The sequence below is a fragment of the Diceros bicornis genome, chromosome 32, assembly GCF_020826845.1.
Source record: "Diceros bicornis minor isolate mBicDic1 chromosome 32, mDicBic1.mat.cur, whole genome shotgun sequence".
NCBI classification, from domain to species: Eukaryota; Metazoa; Chordata; class Mammalia; order Perissodactyla; family Rhinocerotidae; genus Diceros; species Diceros bicornis.
Window position 1 is genome coordinate 33,975,447 of NC_080771.1, and position 26,621 is coordinate 34,002,067.

General features: G+C 50.8%; 1 protein-coding gene across 9 annotated transcripts in view; it reads left to right on the forward strand.

The window, feature by feature from the left end:
* Positions 1–26,621, forward strand: part of KIAA0513 (KIAA0513 ortholog) — a 60,579-nt gene that overhangs the window by 24,787 nt on the left and 9,171 nt on the right. For 3 of the 9 annotated variants that reach the window (XM_058528408.1, XM_058528406.1, XM_058528407.1), the window contains 10 exons: positions 1,809–2,957; positions 3,200–3,437; positions 13,246–13,748; positions 16,102–16,201; positions 17,035–17,108; positions 19,924–19,994; positions 21,547–21,754; positions 22,598–22,638; positions 23,117–23,195; positions 25,356–25,433. In XM_058528408.1, coding sequence (XP_058384391.1) covers positions 13,420–13,748; positions 16,102–16,201; positions 17,035–17,108; positions 19,924–19,994; positions 21,547–21,754; positions 22,598–22,638; positions 23,117–23,195; positions 25,356–25,433 — 980 coding nt within the window. In that variant the 5' untranslated portion in view covers positions 1,809–2,957; positions 3,200–3,437; positions 13,246–13,419. Of the gene's footprint in view, positions 1–13; positions 139–1,808; positions 2,958–3,199; positions 3,438–12,547; positions 12,766–13,245; positions 13,749–16,101; positions 16,202–17,034; positions 17,109–19,923; positions 19,995–21,546; positions 21,755–22,597; positions 22,639–23,116; positions 23,196–25,355; positions 25,434–26,621 lie in introns of those variants that run through there. The other 6 variants (XM_058528410.1, XM_058528409.1, XM_058528412.1 and 3 more) reach the window with 4 other exon arrangements.

Here is a 26,621-nt window from a genome sequence, read left to right on the forward strand (position 1 = left end):
CCGTAAGAGAGTTGATCGTTTCTTTCAAGGTGTGGGATTGGACGGAATGTTCTAGGAGCAGCCTGACCAGCAGAAGCAGAGTTGAGTGAAACCATCATTTCTGTTTTGGATCACGTACTTTTGTCAGTGCAGCTGAAGGTCAGTTTAGAGTTTGTTGTTGTTAGCGTCAAACACCTTGACTCATAGCCGCGTACCGTCAGCTAGTGAACTGCCTCTCAGTATTGGACGTGTGTGACTTTGGGTCAAAATGTCAGACTCTCCCACAGGTAATTTATGGGTTATTCCATAACCCATAAAGGGCGTTAAGGGCAGAACCCATGTTGTCATCCCCTTTTGCTCCCACATCATTCCTGACACACGGAAGGCCCTCAGCAAACGCCTAGCGAATGAATGAATTTCCTATGAAGAGGCGTCTTTTATTTATTTTTCCAGTTTTATGACATACATAATGATTTGATAAGTGTATGTATTGCAAAACGATTGCCACACTAAGCTTAGTTAGCATACATCACCTCACATAGTTACAAGTGTTTTTTTTCTTGTGATGAAAACTTTTAAGATCTACTTTCTTAGCAACTTTCAAATATACGATACAGTATTGGTAACTATAGTCACCATGCTGCACATTACATCCCCAGGACTTATTCATCTTGAAACTGGAAGTTTGTACCTTTTCACCACCTTCACTCATTTCCCCCACCCCCTGCCTCGGGCAAACACAAATTTGATCTCTTTCTATGAGTTTGGTTTTTTTAGATTCCACGTATAAGTGAGATCATACAGTATTTGTCTTTCTCTGACTTATTTCGCTTAGCGTAATGCCCTCAGGGTTCGTTCATGTTGTCGCAAATGGCAGGCTTTCCTTCTTTTTTATGGCCGAATAATATTCCTCTGTGTGTGTGTGTGTGTGTGTGTGTGTGTGTGTGTGTGTGTACCACATTTTCTTTATCCCTTCATTCTTCAGTAGACACTTAGTTTGTTTCCATGTCTTGGCTGCCATAAATAATGCTGCAATGAACATGGGGGTGCATATAGCTGTTCAAGATAGTGTTTTCATGTTCTTTGGATAAATACCCAGAAGTGGAATTGCTGGATTGTATGGTAGTTCTATTTTTAATTTTTTGAGAAACCTCCGTACTGTTCTCCAAAGTGGCTGCAGGTAATTTTCATTCCCACTAACAGTACACAGGGTTCCCTCTTCTCCACATCCTCACCAAAACTTGTTAGCTGTTGTCTTTTTCATAATAGCCATCCTAACAGGTGTGAGGTGATACCTCATTGTGGGTTTAAAGAGGTGTCTTTTAGACTCAGCCCATCACTGAAGTCTGCCAGAATCTTTCTGGGTCCTGATTGTGTCATTCCCTGAGTTAACCGTCCCTCTGGCTTTATGTCCCCTACATTCTCATGTTATATATTCAGCATGTTATTTGCATTCAGATCTGAGTAGTTAGTGAAGGTGTAGGATAGAGCCTGGACTGGAGTCCTCACCTATTAGTGATGGAGACATCTTTCCAAGTTGACTCTGGGTCAGGCGGCTCAATCACCATATTTCATCAAATTTAAGACTTCATCAGTTGTAGGATTTATCATTATTTTATGCACTATGAAGAAAGATTAAACACTGCCATTTAAACCGTCACACAATGCTTTCTTAGCCCTTAGAATTTTTACTCTGTCCTTATTGAAAGAACTCCTTTGGAATTACTTAGATGTGGATTATACCAAGTATCACTTTTGTCCATAATGAAGGGGAAAGTATAAGCACGATAAACTCGTTAAGTGCTTCGAAAACTTCTTCACCTTCACAGGCCCATTCTTCTGAAGTTGTCTCAGAGCCTCAAGTCCATGGGTTTCTGTGGAATCTCATCCTCTCTGCTATCAAGATGCGCTTTACAGATGTGCCCTCTGTTTCCGTTTGGGGAGGAGGGGAGTCCTGGGGAGGGACGGAGGCGGCTGGTCATGTTCTACTCCCTGAGGTGAGTGGTGGTTACACGGGGGTGTTCACTTTGTGGGGATTTGCTGAGCGATATCATGATAGTTTATACACTTTTTGAATTTGTTTTTTAATTGCTTTAAAAAAAAAAAAGAGGATCTCTCTTGTCTCCAGACAGTGACAACTGTATCAATGATAGGCCTGGCTGGGAGTGATGATAAGACACATCTGATCTCAGAGATCTTAAAATGCAAAAAAACACAAAAAAGTGCATTTTAGGATAATGAAATACAGTATTTATAAATCCACCTGATGACACGATGTTCAGGCCACATTTTCCCATCTTGTCCTCAAAGCGGTAATGATTCGTCAGGTACTTGCTGAAATCCAGCGCACTGCTTCCCCAGCAGCCCCTTGGTCTCCGAGTCGATAGGAAACACACACGGCTCCAGAGCCTGGTTCACATAGATTCTGACCTCGGTCCTTGCTCTGCCCTTTCAGGCGCTCACCGAGCGTCGGTAGTGCCTCCAGACATTCCCCGCCGTGGCTGTCTCCTCCACTGTTGCAGAGGCGGCGTCTTCCCCTTTGAAATGAGGTCTGCACCTGCCCTTCCCTCACCTCTCTCTCCCTACCTTGTCTTCGCTTCCTCAGAGATGAGGGATCTGATGCAGAGACTTCCCCTGTGAGGCCGTGAGTTGTGATTCGTCACTGCCACAGCCACCTGGCAGTTCCAGTCTCCCTAACCAGCGTGGGCTCTCACCCCAGAAGTGGTGCCTTGTGCAGGGCTCTGGGGCGCCCCTGTGCCTGCTTTTCTGAGGACAGTGCCTCCTGCTCTTCCCACACCCGCCACTGCCCCTTCTTGCGCTTCTCTAGTCTTACCCCCAGCCCTGCAGCTTAGCCCCTCTCTGCCCTCTAAGTGGTTCTGCACGTGATATGTGCTTCTGGTTCATGATCCCCAAATCTGTTTCTGGCCTGGACTCTCCTGGGAGCTACAGCCATCCAGTTTCACCTGTCCGCATACCAGGTATGTCCCTGCTCAGGGGAGCTGGGGTTGTGTTGCAATGGATGGCATGAGGGTCCGTGGTTGGGATCTAGGATCCTGAACATGGATCCCGAATGCCAGAGGTGCCCCTTCCCCTCCCCAAACCTCTCGCCCTGTGCTCCTGCTGATCAGTGACCTGTTAGAAAAGCCCATCCCTAGGAGGCTCTTTCTCGATACTTGCACCTCAGAGATCTTTTGAATGCCTGAGAAGTCCCTGGTTTCAGGTTTAGGACAAGATGGTAATGAAGTTACTCCCAAGGCCACAGTGCAGTGGTAGCCCATTATGTTCCACAAACCAAAGAGAGACGCACGCCGTTGCACAGCCCACATGGAAATGTCAGGGCTCTCTCGACGTGGATTGCTCTCCGAGGATGCCTCCCTTCCCACCTCTGCTTGGCAGAAACTGCCCAGCCTTCTGAGACGTAACTCAGGCAGTCTTCCTTGGGAACCTCTTGCAATTGGGTGAGTTCTCGCCTCTTCTGAGCCACCTTCTCCCCCAGCCCTTGTGTCCTGTCGGGGATTGGCGCCCTCCACCAGTCACATGATTACTTACGTACTTGTCTTTTGCTCTCTACTAGGTGTGCACTTTCAAAGATTGGGTCTAGAAATTACTCTTCCTTGCGTAGTGCTTTGTGCACAGCACCTGCACAGAAAACACGTTGTTAGTGTTTCAGTTGAATCGCTGAATGAGTTTTCTTTGCCTCCTGGGTTCTGTTGGAAGCCCATCGAGGTCAGGAATCGTGTGGTCTCCTCTTGTGGAGCCCCGCAGAGTGGCTTATGAACTTTCTTGACTGAAGGATCAGCTGGTGACCCTGTAGCTTCTTCCCTTTTCAGTTATAAATCCTAGGGCAGCGGGGCCTTTTTCTGATGGTCCTTCAGCTGCTTTCTCCCTTCCTGGAGCACCTCGGGCAGTGGGAGGAAGTGTGTGGCGGTGATTAGGAGGGTCTGGCTGGAGGGCAGGCCGGCTGACTTTGCAGAGTAATGCAGGGGTGGAGGAAGCAGCCTGTGGCTGGTGGAGAGCACCCTTGAATGCTGACCTGTGAGTTTTCAACAACAACACACGTTCACTGAGCTATTCACACGTGCCTGCGCTGTCCCAGCCTGAGGACCCGCAGTGAAGAAAACAGACGAGGCTGTCCATCTGCACTAATGGGCTTCTTTGATTCCACTAGCCTGTAAGTTGCCCTAGATCCGTGTTGACTGGGCATGAATCTATGTCTGAACAGCTGCCTGCACATACATCTAAAAGGATATCAGTGACGTTTCTTTTTATTTGACATGTATTCGTTCATTGGAACAACTATTGCTTCATAGCCCCAAACAGCCAAAAATCTCTTTCTGGTTCCCAGGCGAAGTCAGTTATCACCCAGCCGGAAAGTGAGGAGAGGATTTATTTGGCAGGAGCGTTAGGGCTGAGCTGTTGAGCCCGTGGCAGGGGCAGATGAAAGTCCCTGCCGTGGTCTGGGAGTGTGAGGCGTTCTGAGCAGCAGGAGGCATGTTGTTACGAGCCTCGGCTAGTGGCTGCGGTCTGGCTAGGGCACTGGGCGCAGAGTTGTGCAGCGGGGCTCCGGGGGCTTCCTCACAGCCCGCCCAGGCCAGCCCACTGGGGTCCTTGTCCCTCTCTGCCTTGTGACTGCGGAGGGCATGGGCACTGGGGAGCATTGAGTGTGTTGGACAAACACAGAAGAGCAGCAGGAAGAGCCGCTGGGCTGTGAGGCCAGTCGTTTGTGCCGGGCTGGGGGGGCGGGGGCATGGAGGTAGTTCCCGCACCCCGTATTCCGAGACTGCTAGGGCAGAGAGGCTGCGCAGGGCAGGTGAGGAGGGTCCACAGCAGTCTCTCCTTACAGGGCGATGGCGTGTAGCCGCGCGCTGAGGTTTCTCTCTCCTACGCTGCAGCCATTTCAGTGAGACCGCTCATTGTTATGTCACTGAAGAGCTGAACACAGACAGCTAAGAGTGACCTAAAATTGATCGAGGTCGTGTGTCAGGACAGCCCCGGAGACCAGGGATCTCTAATTCCTACAGCCAGACCCAGACCCCTGTTGACCCTCTGTCAGTCAGTTTGAAATAAAACTCTCTTCAGGGGATGGAGGAGACTATTCAGCGGGGTCACCTGCGTGTTTGTAGATGTCACAAGAGGGTAGCCACTAGCTGCGTGCAAACAGACCTTCAGATTTCTCTCCGCATTGAAATGGTAAAAAATGTTTGCCTGTTGATGCACAAATGGAGCTGACATGTTGTTGACGTGGTGGGATCAGGGGGTTGTCCTCCTCCTATTTCCAGACCTTTCTCCAACGATACGTTTATAATAAAGGGAAATGACAACTAAATGACCTCCGCGAGCTAGACGGAGTGCCGGGGAGAATCCATTCAACAGGGATCAATGGGAAGTCCCACATCAGGTTCAAAGCTGCAGTGGCAGAGAAGGGATTTGTTGGGCATGGGCCCCCCTGGGCCTTCTTTCTAGGCCAGAGCATCCCCAACTTTCACGGCACCATAGTGTCTCAGTCATTTTTTCTGGCACCCCCATGCTAAAACAATCTCTGATAGTCCAAACAACTTAATCGGTATTTACGTCCTAACAACATCCTAGCTGTTGGTATTAGGTTCCTATGGCTGCTTCAACAAATTACCACGAGCTCAGTGGCTTAAAACAACACACATTTACTGCTCAGTCTGGAGGTCAGAAGTTCAAAGTCAGTCTCACTGGGCTGACGTCAAGGTGTGGGCAAGACCGCTTCCTTCTGGAGGCCCCAGAGGAGAATCTTACTGCCTTTTCCACCTTCTAGAGATGCCTGCATTCCTTGGCTTGTGGCCCCTTCCTCCACCTTCAAAGCCAGCATCATAGCATTGTCCCATCTTCTTCTCTGACTTTGACCCTCCCACATCCCCCTTATAAGGACCCTTGTGATTATGTTGGGCCCACCCAGATAATCCGCAATCATCCCCCATCTCTAGGCCCTGAACATAATCACATCTGCAAAGTCCCTTTTGCCATGTAAGGAAACATATTCGTAGGTTCTGGGGATTAGGATGTGGACATCTTTGGGGGATGACTATTCAACATACCACACCATTTGAAGAAATTTTTTTGTTTTGTTGTTAAACACAGTTACTTACTAATGGGATGTGTGCGCCTGGGGGTTCAGCAAAACTTCCAATCCTTGGAGTCAGATTGGATGTGACCACTCTGCTTTCTTGTTCCTCTTTGATTTTTGTGCAATACTTGCTTTTTATCAGGGTAAACTGCTGAAAATCCAGCTTTGCAGAGATATGTCATCAAAAGGAATATAGCATGATCTGATAGGAATATAGCATGATCTGATGGTGAAACTGAACTACTTCGAACTAGTCGTGTGCTTTGTGTCCACCAGGTGTCAAGTTTTGCTGTGTTTCCCTCAAAAAATTGAAATATCCTGCGGCACCCCTGCGACTTTGCTCAGGTGTCTGGGGTGCCCTGCACCAGCGTGGGAACCATGACTTTAGGTTAAAAGCATGCCTGCTCGGCTCCTTGGGCTGTGCCTCATGGTGAGGACTGGAGGCTCCCCCTTGGCCAGGCTGTCTCCTCTAGTCCTGGGCAGCATCCAGCTAAGAAGATGCCATCAGACCCAAAGTCTGTTTCTGTCTGAGCCCTGGACCCATTCCTGAATGGGCTAAGGGTCATCAGCCTCCTTAGCTGGTCACACTGACCCTTCCCTTCTGTCACAGGTCATGCGGAGTCAGGCACTTCAGACACCCTGTGGCCACAACTGCAGAGGAAGGAAAGACTTACTTTTCTTGGGTTCTATGGGCATGTTTTCTGAATGAATTTACTGAGAAGCCAGAGAGGACCTTCAACTGGCCAGTGACTGTTAGTCAAAGAAGGCTGCATGAAAGAAGCCGGGTGCTCACGTCCAGGGAGTGAACCATCCTTCGACGGTTGAACCCAGTGTTAACATGAGTCCAGTGACTGGGGGGGGAGAGTTATTAACACTCTGCTTCCCACCTAAGACCCTCACCTTCTCTCTGTTTGGACAAAACCTTTGCTTGGGAGCATATGGGGCTGCAAGTCTTATGAATTGGAGTCTCAGGGTAGAGGGTCTTTTAGGATAGTGACCCGCATTTCATCTCTGTGTGTGTGTGCAGTTCTGCTTCACCATCTTCACTGGCCCTCCACCACGTGTAGGCCAAGCAAGGTCGATTTTCTACGGGGAGGTTTGCTCACTGCCTCACATGAGGCCCCAGCGCTTGACGTTCAAGTTGTGGTTGGAGAAAGATAAAAATATGGAGGTCTGGGCCGGCCCGGTGGCTTAGCGGTTAAGTGCACGCGCTCCGCTACTGGCGGCCTGGGTTCGGATCCCGGGCGCGCACCGACTCACCGCTTCTCCGGCCGTGCTGAGGCCGCGTACCACGTACAGCAACTGGAAGATGTACAACTATCTACTGGGGCTTTGGGGGGGGGGAGGAAGGAGGAGGATTGGCAATAGATGTTAGCTCAGAGCCGGTCTTCCTCAGCAAAAAAAAAAAGAGGAGGATTAGCATGGATGTTAGCTCAGGGCTCACAAAAGAATATGGAGGTCTGCAAGGGACCTTTGACCCCACGGATTAGGGAAAACAAAAATTCAGATTCATATTTTCAAATATAGGAAACCAGTACAGATTTAAATGATTTTCCCAGTCTGAGTAGAGCTGGTACTCCAGGAAGGAGGCTGGGTTTTCTTTTTCTTTTTTTTTTGTGTGGAAGGTCGGCCCTGAGCTAACATCTGCCAATCCTCCTCTTTTTTGCTGAGGAAGATTGGCCCTGGGCTAACATCCGTGCCCATCTTCCTCTACTTTATATGGGACGCCACCACAGCATGGCTTAACAAGCGGTGTGTCGGTGCATGCCGGGATCTGAACCGGCGAACCCCGGGCCGCCGCAGTGGAGCACGTGCACTTAACTGCTTGCGCCACCGGGCCGGCCCCAGTGGCTGGGTTTTCTTTGGCTGGTCATCAGGCACAGTCCTCAAACCAGATGCCTTAGAAGCTGAAGGTGGCGGGGAGTCCTGGTCCCCCAGAGACACAGCTGACCTCATGGGTCCCAGTGTCCTCGTCTGCAGAATGAACCTGCCCTTCCTAGTGCAGCGCCCTGTACTTAAACAGAGTGAATGGGTCTGACTTCTGAATTTGGTGTAGGCAGTGTTTGACCTTAGAGTTGAAAAGAAGGTGCAGATATAAAACCCACTGAGTATATATTGCCCCAGTACAGGCTTTGGGCAAGCTGATTGGGCAATACCATCACAGCCTTAGTAATGAGTGGATCTCTGACCCACAGTTCCTCTTCAGGACATGTGTCCTCAGGAGAGCATCAGACAGGTAGCTGTCGGGCAACATGGTGATCAAGGGCACGGGCTTTGCAGGCGACCCGTGTTTGGGTTCTGTGCCCCGTCACTTCCTAGCTGTGTGTGGTGGTCCCGCTTCACCTCTCTGAGCCTTGACTTAGTGATGCTGTGAGGTGAGAGCCGAGCTAGATGGATGTGAACGTGAGCCAGCGTGCACTCTGTGTGCTGTTCAAGTGAGGGTTTGCAGTCTCTTCTTTTTGTGGGAGGAGCAGCAGGTTTGGATGGCTCTTGGGGACACTAAATTGGAGCTGCCTGAGGTCAATGACAAGGGGCAGAGTTACAGAAAGTTCCGGATTCTCCCCCAGGGAACCTCATCTGATTGCTCAAGGCCCACTTGCTAGAGAAGTCCTGACTCGGGTTGCTCTGGGGCGTTGGGGAAATCAGAGTTTGAGCAAAGCCCCATGGGGATGTGGCAGCAGCCACAGGAGGCAATCTCCTTCCGAGTTCCTTCTGCAGCTGGGGCTGCCATGGCGGGAAAAGGCTGGGGGGAAGCAGCGGCGGGGAGCAGGTGGTGGCAGGAGGTCAGGAAACCTCCGCCAGAATGTGACTGCCACGGCCTGCCTCCACTGGCCCCCTTGCTTGTGTCCTGTTCTCTATTCGGCTGCCTGTGCTCAGGGTCCTCCTGGCCACCCATCGCCCTTAGAACACAGTACAGGCTCCCGCTGTGATGGACAAGCCCTCCCTGCACGTCTTACCTGGCCCCACCTGGTCCACCTCTTCCCCATGAGCAGCCGCCTCCACCTCATCCGCCTCCCTGGTTCCTGAACTTTCCCAAGTCATTGCTGCCTACGGCCTCTGTGCAGGCTGTTCCCTCTAACTAGACAGCTCTCCTCTGCTCAGAAGACCCTTGAGTCTTCTCATGGCTGGTCCTCTTTCCTTCTGTCTCAGCTCAGATATCCGCCTCCCTGACCCCCAGTCCAAAGAAGCCCCCTCTCGGTGCTCAAGGATGTCACCCTGAGACCGTCTCTGTAGCACTCAGTGCCCCTGAAGTTCTTGTTTGGGTTTTTATTTTATTAACTGTCTCTTACCCTCGCCCTGCCCTCCAGCACACATGCACACACACAGATGCTCCGTACGGTTTTATTCATGGTAGCTGCTCAGTAAACATTCGTTGAATGATTGGGTGGGCAAGGCTGTCAGAAGTTATAGGTTGACCTAGAATTCTAGCCTAATTTGGCTGGTAGAAACTTCTGCCATAGGGCCTAGGAAGTGAATTGTGAAAGTGCAGTTGTGGGAAGGTTCTGCTTCAAGTCTGTAGACAAGCACTTTTAATATCTGTGCTCTCGAGTTAAAACCTGAGTCTCCGAGTCTGTGGACCTGAAGTGGATCAGGGAGCCTCTGTATGTGTAGAACAGAGCCAAGGGATTGGCGTACAATCCATAGATGTGTTTTCTTCGGCCCACAAGTGTTTTGCAGTAAATTTAAATTAGTTGCCAGTGTTGAGGAATTGGAAGATTTCGCATAGAGGATGTCAGCATTCTTTGGAAAGCTCTTTAGATCTCAGACCACTGGGCCCATGATCCTGAGTGGCAGCACCTGGCTGGCCCTGAGTGGGGACGGCACAGTCGGTCCACACTGGGCCCACTCCCCTGTGTTCTCCGGCTGGTAGAACACTGGTGGTCGTGTGAGGTGTGTGATCCTGGTTGTTCACAGTGACCGTCACCTTGGCCTGCACGGAGGCCCGTAATTTCCTTCCTGGGGGAAGAAGGCGGGGTTGCTTCCAAGGCCCTTACCACAGATGCCGCTTCACCCTGGCATCTTAGCTCCATGAATGGGCTTGGCACCCCTGCCTTCTCTCGAGGGGTGAGGTCCCTGGGCTGAGGGGGCCAGGGGGCAGCGGTGTGTGTGACAGCGTGCTGCCCTGCACGGGGCCCGGGGCCTAGGGCTTCTGCTTCCTCCCCTACAGGCCTCTCACTTTGTGCCTGTCGCTGTCACTCTGTCCCCTCCTTCCTGAGCCCACGGAGCAGGCTTCTGGGAAAGGATGACTCATGGCTCCCAGAATCTCCAAGCTAGGAAGGCACTGGGAGAGCTTCTCACCAGCTCCGAGGGCCCTCAGGCTGGACCAGAAATAGCTGTGGTAATTCGGTCTTATCTGCACCCCTCACGCTGCGGGCCCTCTGTGCTGGTGAAGAGACGCAGGCCCTTGGGACCACTAGACATGTTTCAAGACACAGTGACTTGTTTTCTTTTCCCTCTGAACTCTTATTTGTTGCATACCCCATTGTTATGATAAAGAACAAAATAAAAAGGGGAAATTACCTGAGTGCCAGCACTATAATGTACTTCTCTCTCCTTTCCAGTCGTTTTTCATGTGTGTACATAATTGTAATTATAGTAAAATTGAAATCCATTCACTTCAGTATTCCCAGCGCCCCGAACAGAGGATGGCGCGCAGTAGGATTCGGTAGATATTTCTTGACTGTAGAGTATTTTGTTTATTTAACCATAAAGTGAATGTCATTCACTGATGTTCTAATTGTTTTCTAATTCATCATACACTGATTACTATTGAATCAAATTGTTAGAATTTGTTTGCTGTTTTACAATATTTAGATTTTTCCCCCAATTTATCAGGTTTAGAAATACTGTTGCAGTGAGCATTTTTCTCCACATAACTGTTTTTGAGGGTTTTGAATTATTTTCTTAGGATAAATTCTAAGCATTTGAATTCCTGGATCAGAGGAGAGAAAAATAGGAATTATAGAAATTGCTTTCTAAAGTCTTACTTATCCCTAATGCCAGGATTATTTGAGAATATTAGTTTTACCATAACCTCATTAGCATTTGGATTATAATTTTTACATTTTTGCTAATTTAGTGGTATAAGACAGTAGCTAACTGTTTTAATTTGCCTTTATGTGTGGTTATTAGTATGGGTTGAAGAGTTGTCTAAGCATTTAATAATAGTATTTCCTCTTATGTGCCTTGCCTATTCTAGTAGCCTGTATAGCTATTAGAATATAGATGTTTCAGTTGGATTTGGGTGAATTTGTCGTATAGATATGATTGGCTCGATTTTCCTATCCCAGTGACTGCAAACATTTTCCTAGTGTGTGGTTTTCCATTTTTAATATCAGGTGTGTTATTATAGGTGTGACTTTCTGTTCTCTGGAGAGTCTGAGAACGTGGTTGCTGGAAGGACCTTAGAGATCTAACCCGACCTCAACGTCTCAGACGAGGACACCGGCCAGAGAGCAGAGGCCACAGCTCACAGCCACAGCTGGCACCCCAACCACTGCTCCTTAATCTCGAGCTCTCTGAGCTGTAGTCTGCTGCTCTCCTGGCCCAGAAAGTTCTTTTGAGCTGAGGTTTATGCTTTTTTGTACCAAGGCAAGCTTTGTAGGTGTAGGACTGACTCTACTGAAGGGGTGCCGCTGCCACTCCAATGACATGGAGCCCGCCATCCCACCTTTCTGGCTCAGGGCGTTTAAAAATATCCTGGGCTCGGCAGTTGGGAGGAACCCATAGTCGATTTGTGAACGTTAAGCTCTAAACAGTCAGTGCAGTTTTGATGTTGGATCACCCTCAGAAGGTGCATTAGTTCCACAATATCGGCAGCCACCTGTCTGCCAGGTGTTGTGCTAGATCTTGGGGGTCTGTAGAGGGTGATGAGAGAAGCGTGGCCCAGTGCTCTGGCCTGGAGGAGCTGATGCGTCAAGAGGGCTTTTACTGCCTGCTTAGCCATCTGCTGCTCGTCACTGGGGAGGGAGGGTCCCAGAACTGGTGGTGACTCCTGAACTGGCCGTCAGGAGACCTGGTTTAGAAGCAAAGATTCAGATCCCAGCTCTGCCGCTGTGTAGCCTACATCGTCGACCCCCTGACTCGTAGATCGTGTTCACGGTCAGGTCTGTTCATCCATTCGGCAAGTATGCAGTGAACAGTTATTTAGTCAAGACTCTGCACTAAGTGCTCAAATTGCTACAGAGGTGGCTAAGGCAGGTCCGCCCTCCAGGGGATTAATTTTAGTGGGATAAACAGAAATACTAATATCTACCTGTCAAACAAGCAGAATTATAAATGAATGTAAATAAAACGCCGCAGGCCCACCAAGGAATCAGTAAGTAGTTTTAAATAGGGTGGAGGGAAGCTTCTCAGAAGAGGTGGTGCTCAGCCAGGCCATAAGGGACAGATGGAATTCTGGGTGGGGATGAGGAAGGAAGAAGAAATGCAGGGAGAGGGGGAGGACCGCCCAGCTACGGAGCAGAAGGAACTGACACCCGAAGACGAATGCCATCGTCCGGGGTGGCTGGAGAGCAGAGACAAGCAGAAAGGAGAGGCTGGGTCCAGACAGCAAATGCCACTTAGAAACCATCAGAGGGTTTGAGAGGGATGAGAAGGGTCGTATGTGTGACAGCCTGGGGAAGTTCTGGGTCTTGAGTGGAAGAATGCTAAGAAAGGAGCCCAGGAAGGGAGAGATGCGAGCTCAGGAGGTGAGGGGCCTGTGTACTTGGCGTAGACGGCTTTTCCCGTCTTCAGTAGCAGCTGGTCCCAGTGACGGGGAGCGGGCAGGTGTGTCTCTGGTGATTTTCCACTTCCAGCCCGGACTCAGCCTTTTCACTATTGGCCTCCGCCTGGTTGGCTGGAGTGGGGAGAGGGCAAGTAGATGCAGTGCCCTTGACGTCTGTTTGTTTAGTTTGGAGAAATCCTAATTGTTGTTGTTTGTTTCTTCATTTATTTAGCAAATATTTACTGAGCGCCTGCCGCGTGCCAGGTGTTTAACTGTAAAGTGGACGGGAGGAAAGTGACATCAGTGTAGAGGCGTCCCAGACTCTGGAAATTTGGAGCCTATTCTCTTTACAGGGAATTTGTGACCTAACTCATTCATTAATGGATTCCTGGTGCTGAATTTCCCTTATGCAAGGAGTAGCTCTCAGGGTGACAACGTTTATGTGTCTGTGCTTGCATTCCAGATGCCTTAGTGCCACGTGAGCTGCCCCAGGGGACTTGTTCTTGGTGGCCAGCAGCTCTCAAGCAACTCACATGTCCTTGGCGGGCTCCATCTTGGCCTCGGGCTCCCGCTGACACATCAGAGAAGCCCATCCACCGGCCTCCCCGCCTGGCGTCCTCCTCGGCAGACCTGAGCCATGGAGGCCCCCGAGGTCCCCGTGGGCTCGCTGATTGACTTCGAGACTGAGCCATCCGCCTCCTCGCCCCTGGAGGTGCTGCCTCCCAAGCTGCAGGATGGGGACAGCTCCCAGGGCGACGGCGCATCCGAGAGTGAGACCACGGAGTCAGCGGACAGCGAGAACGACTTGGGCGAGTCGCCCTCACACCCGTCCTGGGACCAGTACCGCCGTTCCTCCTCCGATGAGTCCTTCTCTTCCAGCCAGAGCACCGAGTCGGCCAAGGACGAGGAGACCCTGGAGGTCAGGGAGTTCATGCACAGCTACGTGGAGAAGATCTTCTCCGGAGGGTAAGCCCTGGGCCAGCTCTCTGCTCTGCTCTCTGTACCTTAGGGGGCGTCACCTGGGGCCAAGGCTTCCCTTCCCCCACCAGCCAGTGATTGGCCACCTCGGAGGTTCTCGTCCCTTCCCGGCTGCAGGTAGAATCACGTGGGGATTTCTCACCACTTCTTCCCTCCCCCCCTGCTGCTCCGACCACCCCACCCACACTCTCACCTCATCCTTGCTAAAGCCAAGGACACTAGTTTTGCTTCCCCAGTATCTGAGTGCTTTAAGATTAGCTACTCGTTGGCATTCCATGTCAGGGGTCATACTTGGCTAAGGGGCTGCAGTTATTAGCTGACATTAAATTTAGGGACAATAGAAGGCAGGAAGGTTTCAGTTACCCGTACTCCTTGGGATGCTCATGGGCAGCTGAGCTTAGGCCGCTGCTGGGGTGGGGACCCTTCCTCGCATCTCTTTCTGGCTGTTCTTTTGTGGTTCTGGAAGGAATAAATCAGGGGCATTGAGAGGTGGAGCAGCAGGAAGCGAAAGTTGGAGTTAGAACGTAGACTGAGGAGCAGGGAGTCTGTGCACAGGCCTCAGGCTACCCCACCTTCAGGTCTTAATATCTCAGCTGGGGAAGGGGAAGCGCACAAACCCAGTTCCTGGGTTTCAGGTGTCGATTGTTGATCTCGCATCATTCTCAGCAGCACCTTAACTGCCGAAGGTCTTGCCACTCAGATTGTCATCTGTGGGCCCGCAGCATCAGTGTCACCGGGAGCTTATTAGAAATGCGGTCTTGGGCCCCCCAGACCCGCTGAGTCTGAACTTGCGTTTTAACAAGGCCTCTAGACTCTTCATGCACACACTACGATCTGAGGAGCTCTGGGGGAAGGGATAGTTTTCCAGTTTGATTAAAGTGCTAAGAAGACTTTCCGCCTGTTGACACTATGCAGAGTACATTACAGTCCCGCACCACAGAACGACGTTTCAGTCAAGGACAGACCATGTATGCAGCGGTGGTCCCTTGAGATTAGTACCACGTAGCCCAGGTGTGTAGGAGGCTGTACCACCCAGGTTTGTGTAAGCACACTCTATAACGTTTGCACAATGACGAAATCCTCTAACGAAGCATTTCTCAGAACGTGTCCCTGTTGTTAAGTGACACATGACTGTATCTTCTACTATGATTTAGGTCCCTTGTTTGTAAACTGGCAAGGTTGATGTCTGCCTTTTTCAGGTGTGCCTCAGATTTCTATGTGGTTAAAAAAAGGAAGATTGCTATGATAATCTAAATACTTGACTATCCAAAAATACATTTATGTTTGATTTTGAATGCATTCTGGGGGAGTAGTAGATGTTGCTTCCTGCTTATTTTGTTTGACTAACACTGAAATTAGTGAGTTTCTCTGAGCACGCCCAGTTAGTGAAAGGGGGAGAAAGCCCAGAAGCTTGCTCATTTGCCAGGAAGTCCAATCTATGTTTGTGGCAGCTTGTTGGCAACATAGAATGTGGACAACTGAGTCGGGTGGATTTTCCAGAACGTTCCAAAAATCACTGCAAATGGCTGGCAAATTCTCATGTTTCATCTGGTGTTGGTATTTTGGGATAAATGAGACCAAGATGTTTTTCTACAAAACCTTAAATAAATGAAATGCACAAGCCAATTGATCTTCAGCCTTCTGCTTCATTTTTTTAGTCATTAAATTTGGGGTAGAGTATTGGCCCCCCGACAAAGAGTGATCAGAGGTGGTTTGAGATCAGGTGAGCATTTTGTCCACCTGGTGGTGGTGACCCCCGTGCCTGGGGTCCCCCAGTCTCCACCCTCACACACAGCTGGGGATGGTCATAGAGGGGAGCAGACTGTGGAGGAGTAAGCCATCATGCCCTCTTTCTGAGAGGTCGGGGGTGGCGTCAGACCCCTCGGTGTTTCTTGGCCTCAGTGTGTCCTACTGAGACTAAGCACATTGGGCGTTCGTGAATTCAGCGGGTGGTTTCATACTGACTTCAGCACCAAAGATTAGTGAGAAGATGAGCCGGAGAACCGAGCACTCAGAGAGTCGTGTCTCGTGTTAGTGCCCAGGCCTCACTGGAGGCGAGAGGGCAGTGGGGAGGAACATGCGCTTGGAGCCAGGCGGTCTGGATGGAGCTCCCGTTCGCTGCCCCCGAGCCCGTCTCCTCGTCCTTGAAACAGAAGTCATACCGTTTCTGCAGGGCTGGCTGGAGGGTGGGTGAGCTGCTGTAAGTCCGATGTCCGCACTTGGCTGGGTGCAGTACTTAATCGTTGCTTCTCTTTCCTCTTCCCCCTGCTGCATCCTCTTGTCCCAGAGGATTGACGGTGTTCTGTGGTTTTTTTTTTTTCCCCTCTGCTCTTTATCTCAGAGAGGACTTGGACCAGGAGGAGAAAGCCAAGTTTGGCGAGTACTGCAGCAGCGACAATGGGAAAGGCCGGGAGTGGTTTGCCCGCTACGTGAGCGCCCAGGTGAGGGCAGGTGATGAGGGGCTGGCGATGTGTCACAGACTCACTGTCTCTCTGATTCATCCACTCTGGAGAAAAGGGTCAAGGGAAGTGACCCAACAGAAAACAAAGTGAAACTTGTCTAAAGATGTTGTGAAAAGGCCTGTTGAGAATAGTGGGAAGTGGAGTAGCTCCTTTAGGTGCCCCTCTAGAAAGGAGAGAGTGAGCAACCTGGTCTGCCAACAGCACGAAATTCCAGAAAAGTTAGCTTTTTAAAGGCAGGTATGTGGGCTATGTCCATGCATATTTTTATTAAATAACGTACATATTCAGCTTTTGAGGATAATATATTCAAGACAATGACAGCCATGTAAGTTCAGAAAAGAATTAAGCTTTATAAATATCCAGTAGGTTCTTTTTTTTTCTATAAAGTGGCTTAAGTTCTTAGTTTTTGAAGTATTTTTATCACAAGTATTCATCAAAGAAAAATTAGAAAATGCAGATAAGCAAAAATAGAGAAACTACCCATAAATCCACAATCCAGAAATAGCCCATGTTGTCATCATGGGGTTTCATCCCTCCTTGCTGTTCCGTGTGTGGGTGTGTGTGTGAAGTTCCTAGGTTTTAAATCTCGTAAGGAGACGCAGGAAAACATCTGCTTGTGCTCTGCCGAGTGATGGTTGTGTGCACTCAGCTGGGTCCTGGTTTCTGTAGAGCAGGGGGCTGTTACCGTCCTGGGCTCGCCTCCCAGCTGCGTGTAGAGACGCCCAGCATGGTAAGCCCACAGCCTCTCCAAGCTGCAGTGCACCTCTGCCCCCTGGTTGCCCCGATGACGTGTCTGCCCTCTTCCTGGACAGCGCTGCAACTCCAAGTGTGTCTCAGAGCCAACTTTCTACCGCCTGGTGCAGTCTTTCGCAGTGGTCCTGTTTGAGTAAGTAATGCTGTCGCCCAAAGCCTTTGTCCTAATGAGCTTGTCTTCCCTCCCTTTCCCACCCCACAATAACCCAGTTGTGAGCAACAGCCACACAAGTCATCAGCTCGAAATTGCTCTGATACACTCAGCATCAGCTAAAAGGAGAAGTCGTGACCAGCATCTCACGGGAGGGAGTTAGTGGTCCTTACATGGCAGTAGAGATTAGAGGGTCGCAGCTGGTGTGAGTAAATTCCTCTGTGCAGGTCCTGGGGACAGGCTGTGATTACACACGGTAGGCCTACCCTCCTCCAGCAGGGATCTGGAGTTTTCTTGAGTTCCTGTTGTGAAGTGCTGCAGACTAGGCAACCGCCCACTTAATGATAGGATCCGATGACAGGGCCTGCCCTGAGTACTAATGAGGCTCTGCTGGAGCCTTTATCACAGGAGGCCGTGAGACAGTGTGGGTGGTGAGGAGGGCCCCATCTGCCTCTGTGCAGCTGTGGGAGGCAGGCCACGTGACTCAAGGGCTCTCTCCTCCTGAGGCCCCATGGCCGTAGGGCTGCCAGACCCCCTTCATACGTCTTGGACTTGCATCAGGGCGGGCGACCTACCCTCCAAAGTGTGAATGGGAGGGGACGAGGCTCTGCCTGGGAAAGCCGAGCCCCAGTCATTTGCGCCCCCCGGCCACCACCTCCTGTGGCCTTGAAGTAGATCAGGCCCCATGGCTTGTGCCATGGCCACATCTCCACGTCCCCACATCCCCATGTCCCCGTGTCCATTTTGTCCTTCCAGGTCTGTAAACCCTCTTTTACTTTTCCTTCCCCTTCTTTTCCAACAGAAATGTGGCTGCTCTCTCAAACCTTAATTCCTCTGTGTCTCGGTGTCTCCTCACCTTTCTCAATTCTGCCACAAACATGGGGCACATACTGCAGGAAAATGACCAAAAAAGAGGAGGGTGCCTATTCTTCCTGCACTTGCTCAGAATATCCCAAGTTCAGGAGAGGCTCCCGTGGGGGGAGTCTGGGTCTGGGAGTTGGTGAGGGTGGAGGGAGGAAACACCATCACTGAGGGAGGTCAAGTGTGCCCCCCGCTCAGCCAGGACGTGTGGGAGATGGTTTAAAGCAGGCCCCTGGTGCTGCTGCATCGACATGCTCTCGTGCCCTGAGAACGCTGCAGCTTCCAGGCGCTCGCATCTGTAGGAATTTTCATGAATCCGTGTCTTGCATAGATTGCACCTGCTCCACATGGTAATGTACTTACCTAATTCTCCATTTTCTTTGAATTTTTCCTTAAATAAATAAAATGGGGAGAAAAATTAAATTCAAGTTCCAATGCTGTCAAAACACAAAATCTTTCCACTACTTTGTGCATGAGCATATATGTCTATGTATGGTTGCAAAATATATATATATATTTTAAATACTTATTAATTTTTAAAATTTATGAGTTTGGTAGTTTTTGGTTTATTAGTGTCTTTAGTTTTTACTTTTATTTGGTCTTTTATGGTTTTATTAGTACTTTAGTTCTTTTAATTTATTACATTATATTTATATTGAGATAAATAAAAATGGCCGTAATCCCACTGTCTAGATAATTTCTGTTGGCTTTTTTTTTAAGTAAAACTTGTTGTCCAAGGTTAAAAACTAAACAGGAAAGTGTAAAAGAGAACAGAATAGAAAGGCACAGAGGCCTCACATGAAAAGGAAAGCCTCCATCACACACCCTGGTCTCTCACGGTTGACCCATCTCCAAAGGATAACCACTCTAATGATGCACATACCAGCACATATATATTTTTCCAAAAAAGTCATTACGTTGACATACAGCTCTGATCTCTAGTGGCTCTGTGTGTACAAATGTCCCGTAATCGCTTCCTCTTGTGGCCTGTGGAGGGCACCAGATCACTCCTCTTCCTTTTCTTCTCTGATCCATGGGCGCTGCAGGGCGCTTCACTGTTACTTTTGCAGCTATAACTGTGCAAATTCCTAGTGGCAGACAGGTCCTCTTTTTAAAGTTTTTCCTCCTCTTTTTGTTTGCTAAGTTGAATATATCTAAGTGTATCTCATAATCTTAATATAGTAAGTATAACATACTATAGTAAGTTTAACCCTTCACACTTATAGAACTTTATAAAAAGAACTATATAAAAAGTTCTGGTATGTAAGAATTTAATTTGATTGTCAATAAATGATGTAGGGTAGGTAGGTATTCATATTCCCAGTGGTTCTCAAAGTGCTGTCCCTGGGCCAGGAGCATCGGAACAGCAGCTTCACAAGGCACTTTGTTGGACATGCATGTTCTCAGGCCCTGCCCCAGACCCGCTAACCAGAGACTCTGGGAGTGCACCCTGCAATCCCCAGCTTAACACGCCCTCCAGCTGATTCTGATGTAGCTCAAGGCTGAAACCCGCTGACTGGAGGATTCATCTAACTCACTGCTAATTCTCATGAAGGGGCGGGAGGCCACATAGCCTGGGGCCACTGGTTTGGCCTGAGACCTGAGGCCTGACTTCCAGTCCTGATGCAGCTCCCGTGTCTAGGGTTGAGCTTCTTGGGCCTTGGCTGTTCCACCTTGAAAGTGAGGGAGGCCAGGCTGGTGGACTGTGAATTCCTTCCTGCCCAGAATCAGACCCGGTCCCTGCTGTCTGCCTGTGGGTAACTCGCCTAATTGGACGGAGGGGGATTATTTTTGTTGCTTCTGCTAGAAAGCATCCGGGAAGTGAAGTATTAATTTAGACTTGTTTATAAAGTATTTTGGTTGTATTTCATGAACTTGCAATGAGAAAATCAGGTGAAACGATTCTTTAGCCAGTCAGCCTTGCTTCTCATTTCAGGTGTCATCAGATGGATGACTTTGGGCCTGCCAAGAACCTCATGACCATGTGCTTCACGTACTACCACATGGGTAAGTCATGGGCGTGGCTCCTGTGGAGGGCAAGCTGGGAAACTCAAGACTGGGCAGCTTATAACATGGCGGCAAATGAGCATTTCTTCCCGATTAAAGGCAAAGTGGTGAGGCTTCCAGAAAACAGCGGAAGCTGATGTTAGGGAAGGAATGAGCAAGGCACGAGATTCCTAAAATAGAAGACACGATCCATATCCCACGGTACGAAGGAAACCGCCCAGCTGTTAGGAAATGAGAAAACAAATACATTAGGCAGCACATTTCATGGTAGACACAGGAATTGCTGTATGTGAGGACATCAGTTTTGTGTTTTAGCAAAATGTGACACAGGGTTGGCTGTTGAAGAGAGGCGTGAAGGAGCAGTCCAGGATCTTAGGCCGGAAAGTGTTCCCAGGTGTGGGCTGGAGACGCCTTTGTGAAGAGTGCACATTCATCCTGAGGCTCTGACAGCTCTTCTGGCTCATTCCATTGGAACTTCCTGGCACATGGAGCTTGAGGGTTGCCTCTGTTAAGCTCCTTGGGCTGCGACAATGGAGACTCATTCAGGCCACTGTAAGGACAGGGCTGCTGGGGGCCTGTGCTTGGACCAGAGCTGGGTCAGGGCAGCGCAAAGCACCGGCCTCCCTTTCCACCTCCCTCGTGACCCGCAGGTTGGCTCTCGTGGTGCATCCCTGTCCTCTGCAGCTCCAACCGCCCCACCTCTCCACGCCCTCAGTTCTGTTAGCAATAGCTTGGTCTGAAGGCCTTAGCTCATGGCCAGGCCACTGTTGGGCAGGCCCTTCATGCTGGACCACACATCAGTTGCCTGTGTGTCAGACAGGAACCCCTCGTCCAACCTGTGGTTCGTCCTTCTCAAAGAACAGCTAAACGCTGCTTGTCTGGGTCAGATCTGTGCACAGAGCAGCTTAAATTAGAGGACACTTACATCTTGATCTCTGCCCTTTGACCTGTAGGTCACTCTTTGGCCTGTAGGGGGCGCCTTGGCCTGCAGGGGACGTCTTGGCCTTAGGTCCATACACTGCCCTTAGAACAGGTGCTCCTTGTGTTGCCTCCGCTCCCTCCTCCTCCTCCCGCCATCTCCTGTTTCAGGCCTGGTCCAGGTGCCCTCAAGCCTGTCTGGAATCTGCACGCCTCCTCCCACCACAGGGAGGTGTCTTCTGTCGTCCTCTAACCCTCAGCCTCCGCTGACGTAGTTACTTTCTGTTTTACACTCTTGCTCCCTGTGTACGTTGCTCACCTGCCTTCTGGACTTCATGTTTCTCTGGGGCTGGCCCTTGCCTGCTTCTTCTTTAGTCCCTGTGGCGTCTGGCTGACTTCTTGTACATAGTAGGTGCTTGATGACTGCTCTTAGACAGGAGGGACCCAGGCCCCTGTCTTCTCCGGGGCGTCTGTAAGCTTTTTGCTTCCCGCTGCCGCTGCTGTGTCTGGCCATTGCGGAAGGAGGTCTCCGCTACCCCAGGTCAGCCCTAGCAGGCCTGCAGGAGTTTCTCTCTGCCCTCTGCTGTTTCTCCTACACAATACAGCTCTTGTTCCTGCTCACCACTCCCCCCAGGTAAACCACCCCTGCTCCGCTCGGAGTCCAAGGAGAAGCCTGCAGGGAGCATCGACTCCTACCTGAAGTCCGCCAACAGCTGGTTAGCAGAGAAGAAGGACATTGCCGAGCGGCTGCTGAAGAATACGTCGGCCAAGACGGAGAACGTCAAGGGCTTCTTCGGGGGGCTGGAGACCAAACTGAAGGGACCCCTGGTCAGGAAAAATGAGTAAGTGTCACCTGGTGCATGTCCTCCCTGACTGTGGGGAGAGGCAGGCATGCAGGCGTGGCCCGCGGCAGAGGCTGCATTAAATCCACACGTGGTGGTGACGGGGGCCCTGGCCTGGGCATGGGAGGGTCCGGTCGCCCTTGGCCATCTTTGGGGTCCAAGAGCCGCTCCCAAGAAGCGCAGCTGCCAGCCCAGCGTGACACCCTACCCCCCAGCTTGTTGCTGGTTTCCAAGTGCCATGCAGGGATGTGCCCTGTGGGTCCGTGTTTCCTAGGACTGACGAGGAGCATATGGGAATTGTCAGTTGGCAGGAGGGAATTACAGACCTCCCCTCCTCCTTCCCCCTGTGACTGTGGTGAGAGCTTGTGTTAATGGAACGAGGTAAAGAGCGGAGAAATGGCTGTCGCCCAGAAGCATTCTCCTACAGGAACTCAGAAACCTTCTGGGGCGGCGCGTTTTAGAACAGGAGTGTTGAAGACTTCCGCAAAGAAAGGCGGGGCGTGAGCAGGAGAGCTCTGGGCCAGGTGCCTGAGCCGGCCACCCTGTGGTCCCCACCATCACCTCCAATGGCTAGTTACAACCGATGGCTTCATTCCTTTTCTGCCCACAGTTTTGGATTCAGAGAAAATGGCACCAGTAAGCCTAAACACCACATCTCAATTCTAAAAGACCGGCAGTTGGCAAACGTAGTGTTGATTTAATAAACCTTTTCCAGAGAAAACCACATTAAACGTGCACATTGGTTATGAGACTCAATCCCATTTCAGCAATGTGACACGGTTTCTTTGATGTGAGAAAGGGTGGAAGGTCACTTTGTCACTGCTGTGGTTTCTCTCCCCCAAGGGAAGAGGACAACAAGCCCAAGGAGAAGCCGCAGAAGACAGGTGAGTGCTCCCAGTGCATCTGGGCGGCCCCTGTAGCCCTGCCCCTGCTACCCAGCAACACCAGCAGGCAGGTTCCCAGACGTCTCGGGCCTCCACTCCCCTCCAGCACGAGGGGCTGCCGTAGGTGATGCCCGAGTTGCTCTCAGCTCTCGTCTATAATTTCTTATTGAATTTCCATGGAACACCACTTCTCCAGGGAGAGGATGCAGGAAGTAGACTCCTTATCCAGGGAGGTTAAGGGAAGTGTCACCGTGGGGGTGGAGGAGGAGGGTGGCATTCCACCTCCGAGGGAGAGGTTCCTCATCGCCAGCTGTGAGGAGCGTCATTACTGGCGTGGGTGGCAGAAAAGCTGTCATGGAATTTCAGCTGTGGTTTCTCTGACCTCTGGGGGCCACAGTGGTACCAGGAGCGTCGCTGTGGGGTTTGCCAACATGTGGGTGCAACCATAGCCACACTCAGTCTTCCCACCCTCCCACAGTGACCGTATGCAACCCGGAGGAGGAGAGGAAGGGAGAGAAGATCTACCTGTACACGCACCTGAAGCAGCAGCCCATCTGGTAAGGCCACTCTCATGCCCCTGCGGCCACAGCTGCTGGCACCTTGTCTCCATCAGAAATGAAGGTCACACATGCCCATGGGTTAGCCAGATAAAAAGGATGAACCATAGCCAGTGTTGGCAAGGATCTGGAGAAACTGGAACCCTCCTACACTGCTGGGTTGTCAAATGGGGCAGCTGCTGTGGAAGACAGTCTGGCAGCTCCTCAAAGGGTTAGACATAGTTACCCTATGACCCAGCAATTCCACTCCTGGGTTTATACTCAAAAGAATTGAAAACAGGCACTCAAGCAAAAACTTGTGCACATACATTCATAGTAGTGTCATTCCTAATGGACAAAGGTGGAAACAACCTGAATGTCCATCTACATGGACATTTGATGTGTGGATAACCAAAATGTGGTCTATCCATCCCATGGAGTATTACTCAGCCATAGAAAGGAAGGAGGCACCGACACAGGCCACACATGGTGAACCTGGAAAACGTGCTGAGTGAAGGAAGCCAGACACGAAAGACCCACACAGTGCATGATGCCATTGATACAAAATGTCCAGGACAGGTGACTCCCTGGAGACAAAGGAGACGAGTGGCTGCCAAGGCTGAGGGAGATGGGAATAGGGAATGACTGCTCACGAGTGTGGGGTTTCTTTATGGGGTGATGAAAATGTTCTGGAACTAGATAGATAGTGATGATGGTTGCACAACTCTGTGAATGTACTGAAAACCACTGAATTGTGCACTTTAAAAGAGTGAATTTTATGGTATGTGAATTATATCCCAATAAAGCTATTATTTATATATAAAAGAAGGCATGGTTGATGTGAGAGACTGGTGGTCAGGGGAAATCGTGCCCTCTGTCCCGCTCTGTGGATGATCCCCCTGAAGTCTCTCCATCACCGTATCTTATGTACTCACAGGAGGCGCTTTACTAGTCCTTGACCACAGAGGGTGTCAAACATGCCCCTCCCTCAAAGATCACCGTCTAGCCGAGGGAGAGCTTGGCCACCACAAAACAGGGGCAGTATGAGGAGCGTGGCCAGGAAGGGCTGGGCTGGAGCTGTTCACAAGGCGAGGAGGCTCCTGAGCTGGGCCAGGTTCAGGCAGAAGCAGGGAGCAGGGGAAGCTGCCCAGCCACCTCGCCCCTGTGTGAGGCTCAGCTCGGCCCCTCTGGGCTTGACCTGGTGGCTGTCTTACCATCTGCAACAGGGCTCGGCAGACTCTTCTGTAAGGGCCAGGCAGTGAATGTTTTAGGCTTTGCAGGCGACCACTTGACCCTGCTGTTGCAATGCAAAAGCCGCCAGAGACAGCAGGTAAGTGAGCGGGCGGGGCTCTGTTCCCATAAAACTTGATTTAGGGGCTGGCCCGGTGGCATAGTTGTTAAGTTCAGTGCACTCCACTTCGGCGGCCCAGGTTCATGGGTTTGGATCCCCAGTGCAGACCTACACTCAGCAGCCATGCTGTGGTGGTGACCCACATACAAAATACAGAAAGATGGGCACAGATGTTTGCTCTGGGACAGTCTTCCTCAAGCAGAAAAGAGAGGAAGATTGGCAACAGATGTTAGGGCGAATCTTCCTCAGCAAAAAAAAAAAAAAAAAAAAAAAACCTGATTTACACAAACAGGCAGCAGTGGATCCGACCCGCACGCTGTAGTTTGCCGACCCCTGATCTTTAAGAATGTTTCTTACACGTGTCCCTGTGAACGTGTTTGCTCTCTGCACGTGGCCTGTCCCTGCTGGGTTCCCATTTATGTTACTAGACCCTGTTCTAAAAGAAAAGCAGGTCTCCCCGAACCCCTCACTTCCTCTTGGGAGCCTCAACGGGCAACAGAGAAGCAGAAAACGGCCTTGGCTGCGTGCTGCAGGTGGCAGCTTCACCTTTGACCTGAGGAATCCAGGGTTGACCCCGCTCTGCCCTCCTCATGCCTGCACTTCACCCCTCCTAGGAGAGATGGGCAGATGCTCCCTTTGCCAGGAGCCCCAGGGAACCACCTTATTTAGGATAAAGTCACATTTTTTCTGCTCAGCTCTACCAGTCTGAGACTTTTTAGAAGCTCCTACAGACGTGGTGGGAAACTCCGCTTCCTTATCCCTCAGACAGGCCGAGGGCTGTCTCTCCCCCCTTCCCTTGGGGAGAACTTAGGTGTGTCTCTGTCTCATAGGCATACGTTGAGGTTCTGGAATGCAGCCTTTTTTGACGCTGTCCATTGTGAGAGGAGAAAGCGGTCTCCCACGACCAGGTAGGAGCAAAGGCCGGGCCTGCTTTGCCTCGGGGAAGAGGCCCAGGGAGTGGCTTTATTTTCCTGTGTCTGAAGAGGAGAGCAGAAGAACAGCTGAGTCGATGCATCTGTGTTTCTTCTTCAACCCGTTCTGGCCCCGGTGCCCCGCAAGCTGCCTGAAGGGTCCTGGGCGCACAGCTTCGTGGGGGGAGGTACTCGGCTTGCATGAGCGCTTTCTGCCCGGGGGCTCTGGCATGACTTGGCCTGACCTCGTAAAAAATGCAAACTCCCCCTGAATGAAACCATCAGGCCCCCGTGGACCCACTCTGCCTATGGCTGTGTCAAGTCAGAATCCTGAGCGCAGACCACTGCAGCAGGGTCCTGGGGTGCGGGGCTGGCCAGACTCTGCTCTCGAGAGCTAACGTCTGGGGAGATGCACTTGCTCCTTTCAACCTCCTCCTCTGGTCGCAGCCTGAACAGCCCTCTCCAGCTTCCCTGAGGGTGGTCTTGCCGCCTCAGAAGACCCCTTTTGTAAACCACGTCAAGAGCACGGGGCGGCAGTGAGGGATGGACGCTAACGCCGTGGAGGCTGGTGCTCAGTTCTGTGCTGGCCACTGTGAGCACAGGGTGCCACCCACTGCGTACAGCGGCTGGGCAGGAGAGGGGTGCAGCCCTCCCTGTCCTGGGTCCCTTATTGGTGCCACCAGTCGTGGGACTTCGAAGTCTCCTCTTTAACAAAACAAATTCCCTCTTCTCTAATGCTGGGGAGACACCCCACCCTTTCTCCCTAGCAGGAGAGAGGGCAGATCCTGCTGTTTGAGTAAAGATGTTAGTTCACTAGCACTCTGGGGAATCTTAAGTGGAATCTGTCTTTTTGGGGGCAGCTAAAGCCCTAGTGAGGCGAAATGGCCTGCCTCCTACCCCACAGCAGTCTGCTGTGGCTGCATTTCCTGGGGAGGCAGAGGGAGCTCGTGGAGGGGAAAGACGCTGAAGCTATTCCCAAGGATGCTAGAGAGAGGAGTCTACGCTCTGCCAGGAAACAAGAATGAGGGGAGCGCTTAGATGCTTGTAGGCGAGTGGGGTGTCCTCTTGTTGTTTGGCGCTCTAACTCCTAGGAGATAAATTTATCTTGCACACCCTGTCTCTCTCTGTCTGCTCCATTTCTGCCTGTAATAACCCGCCCTCTTTCACTGTTCTCTTTTTTCCATC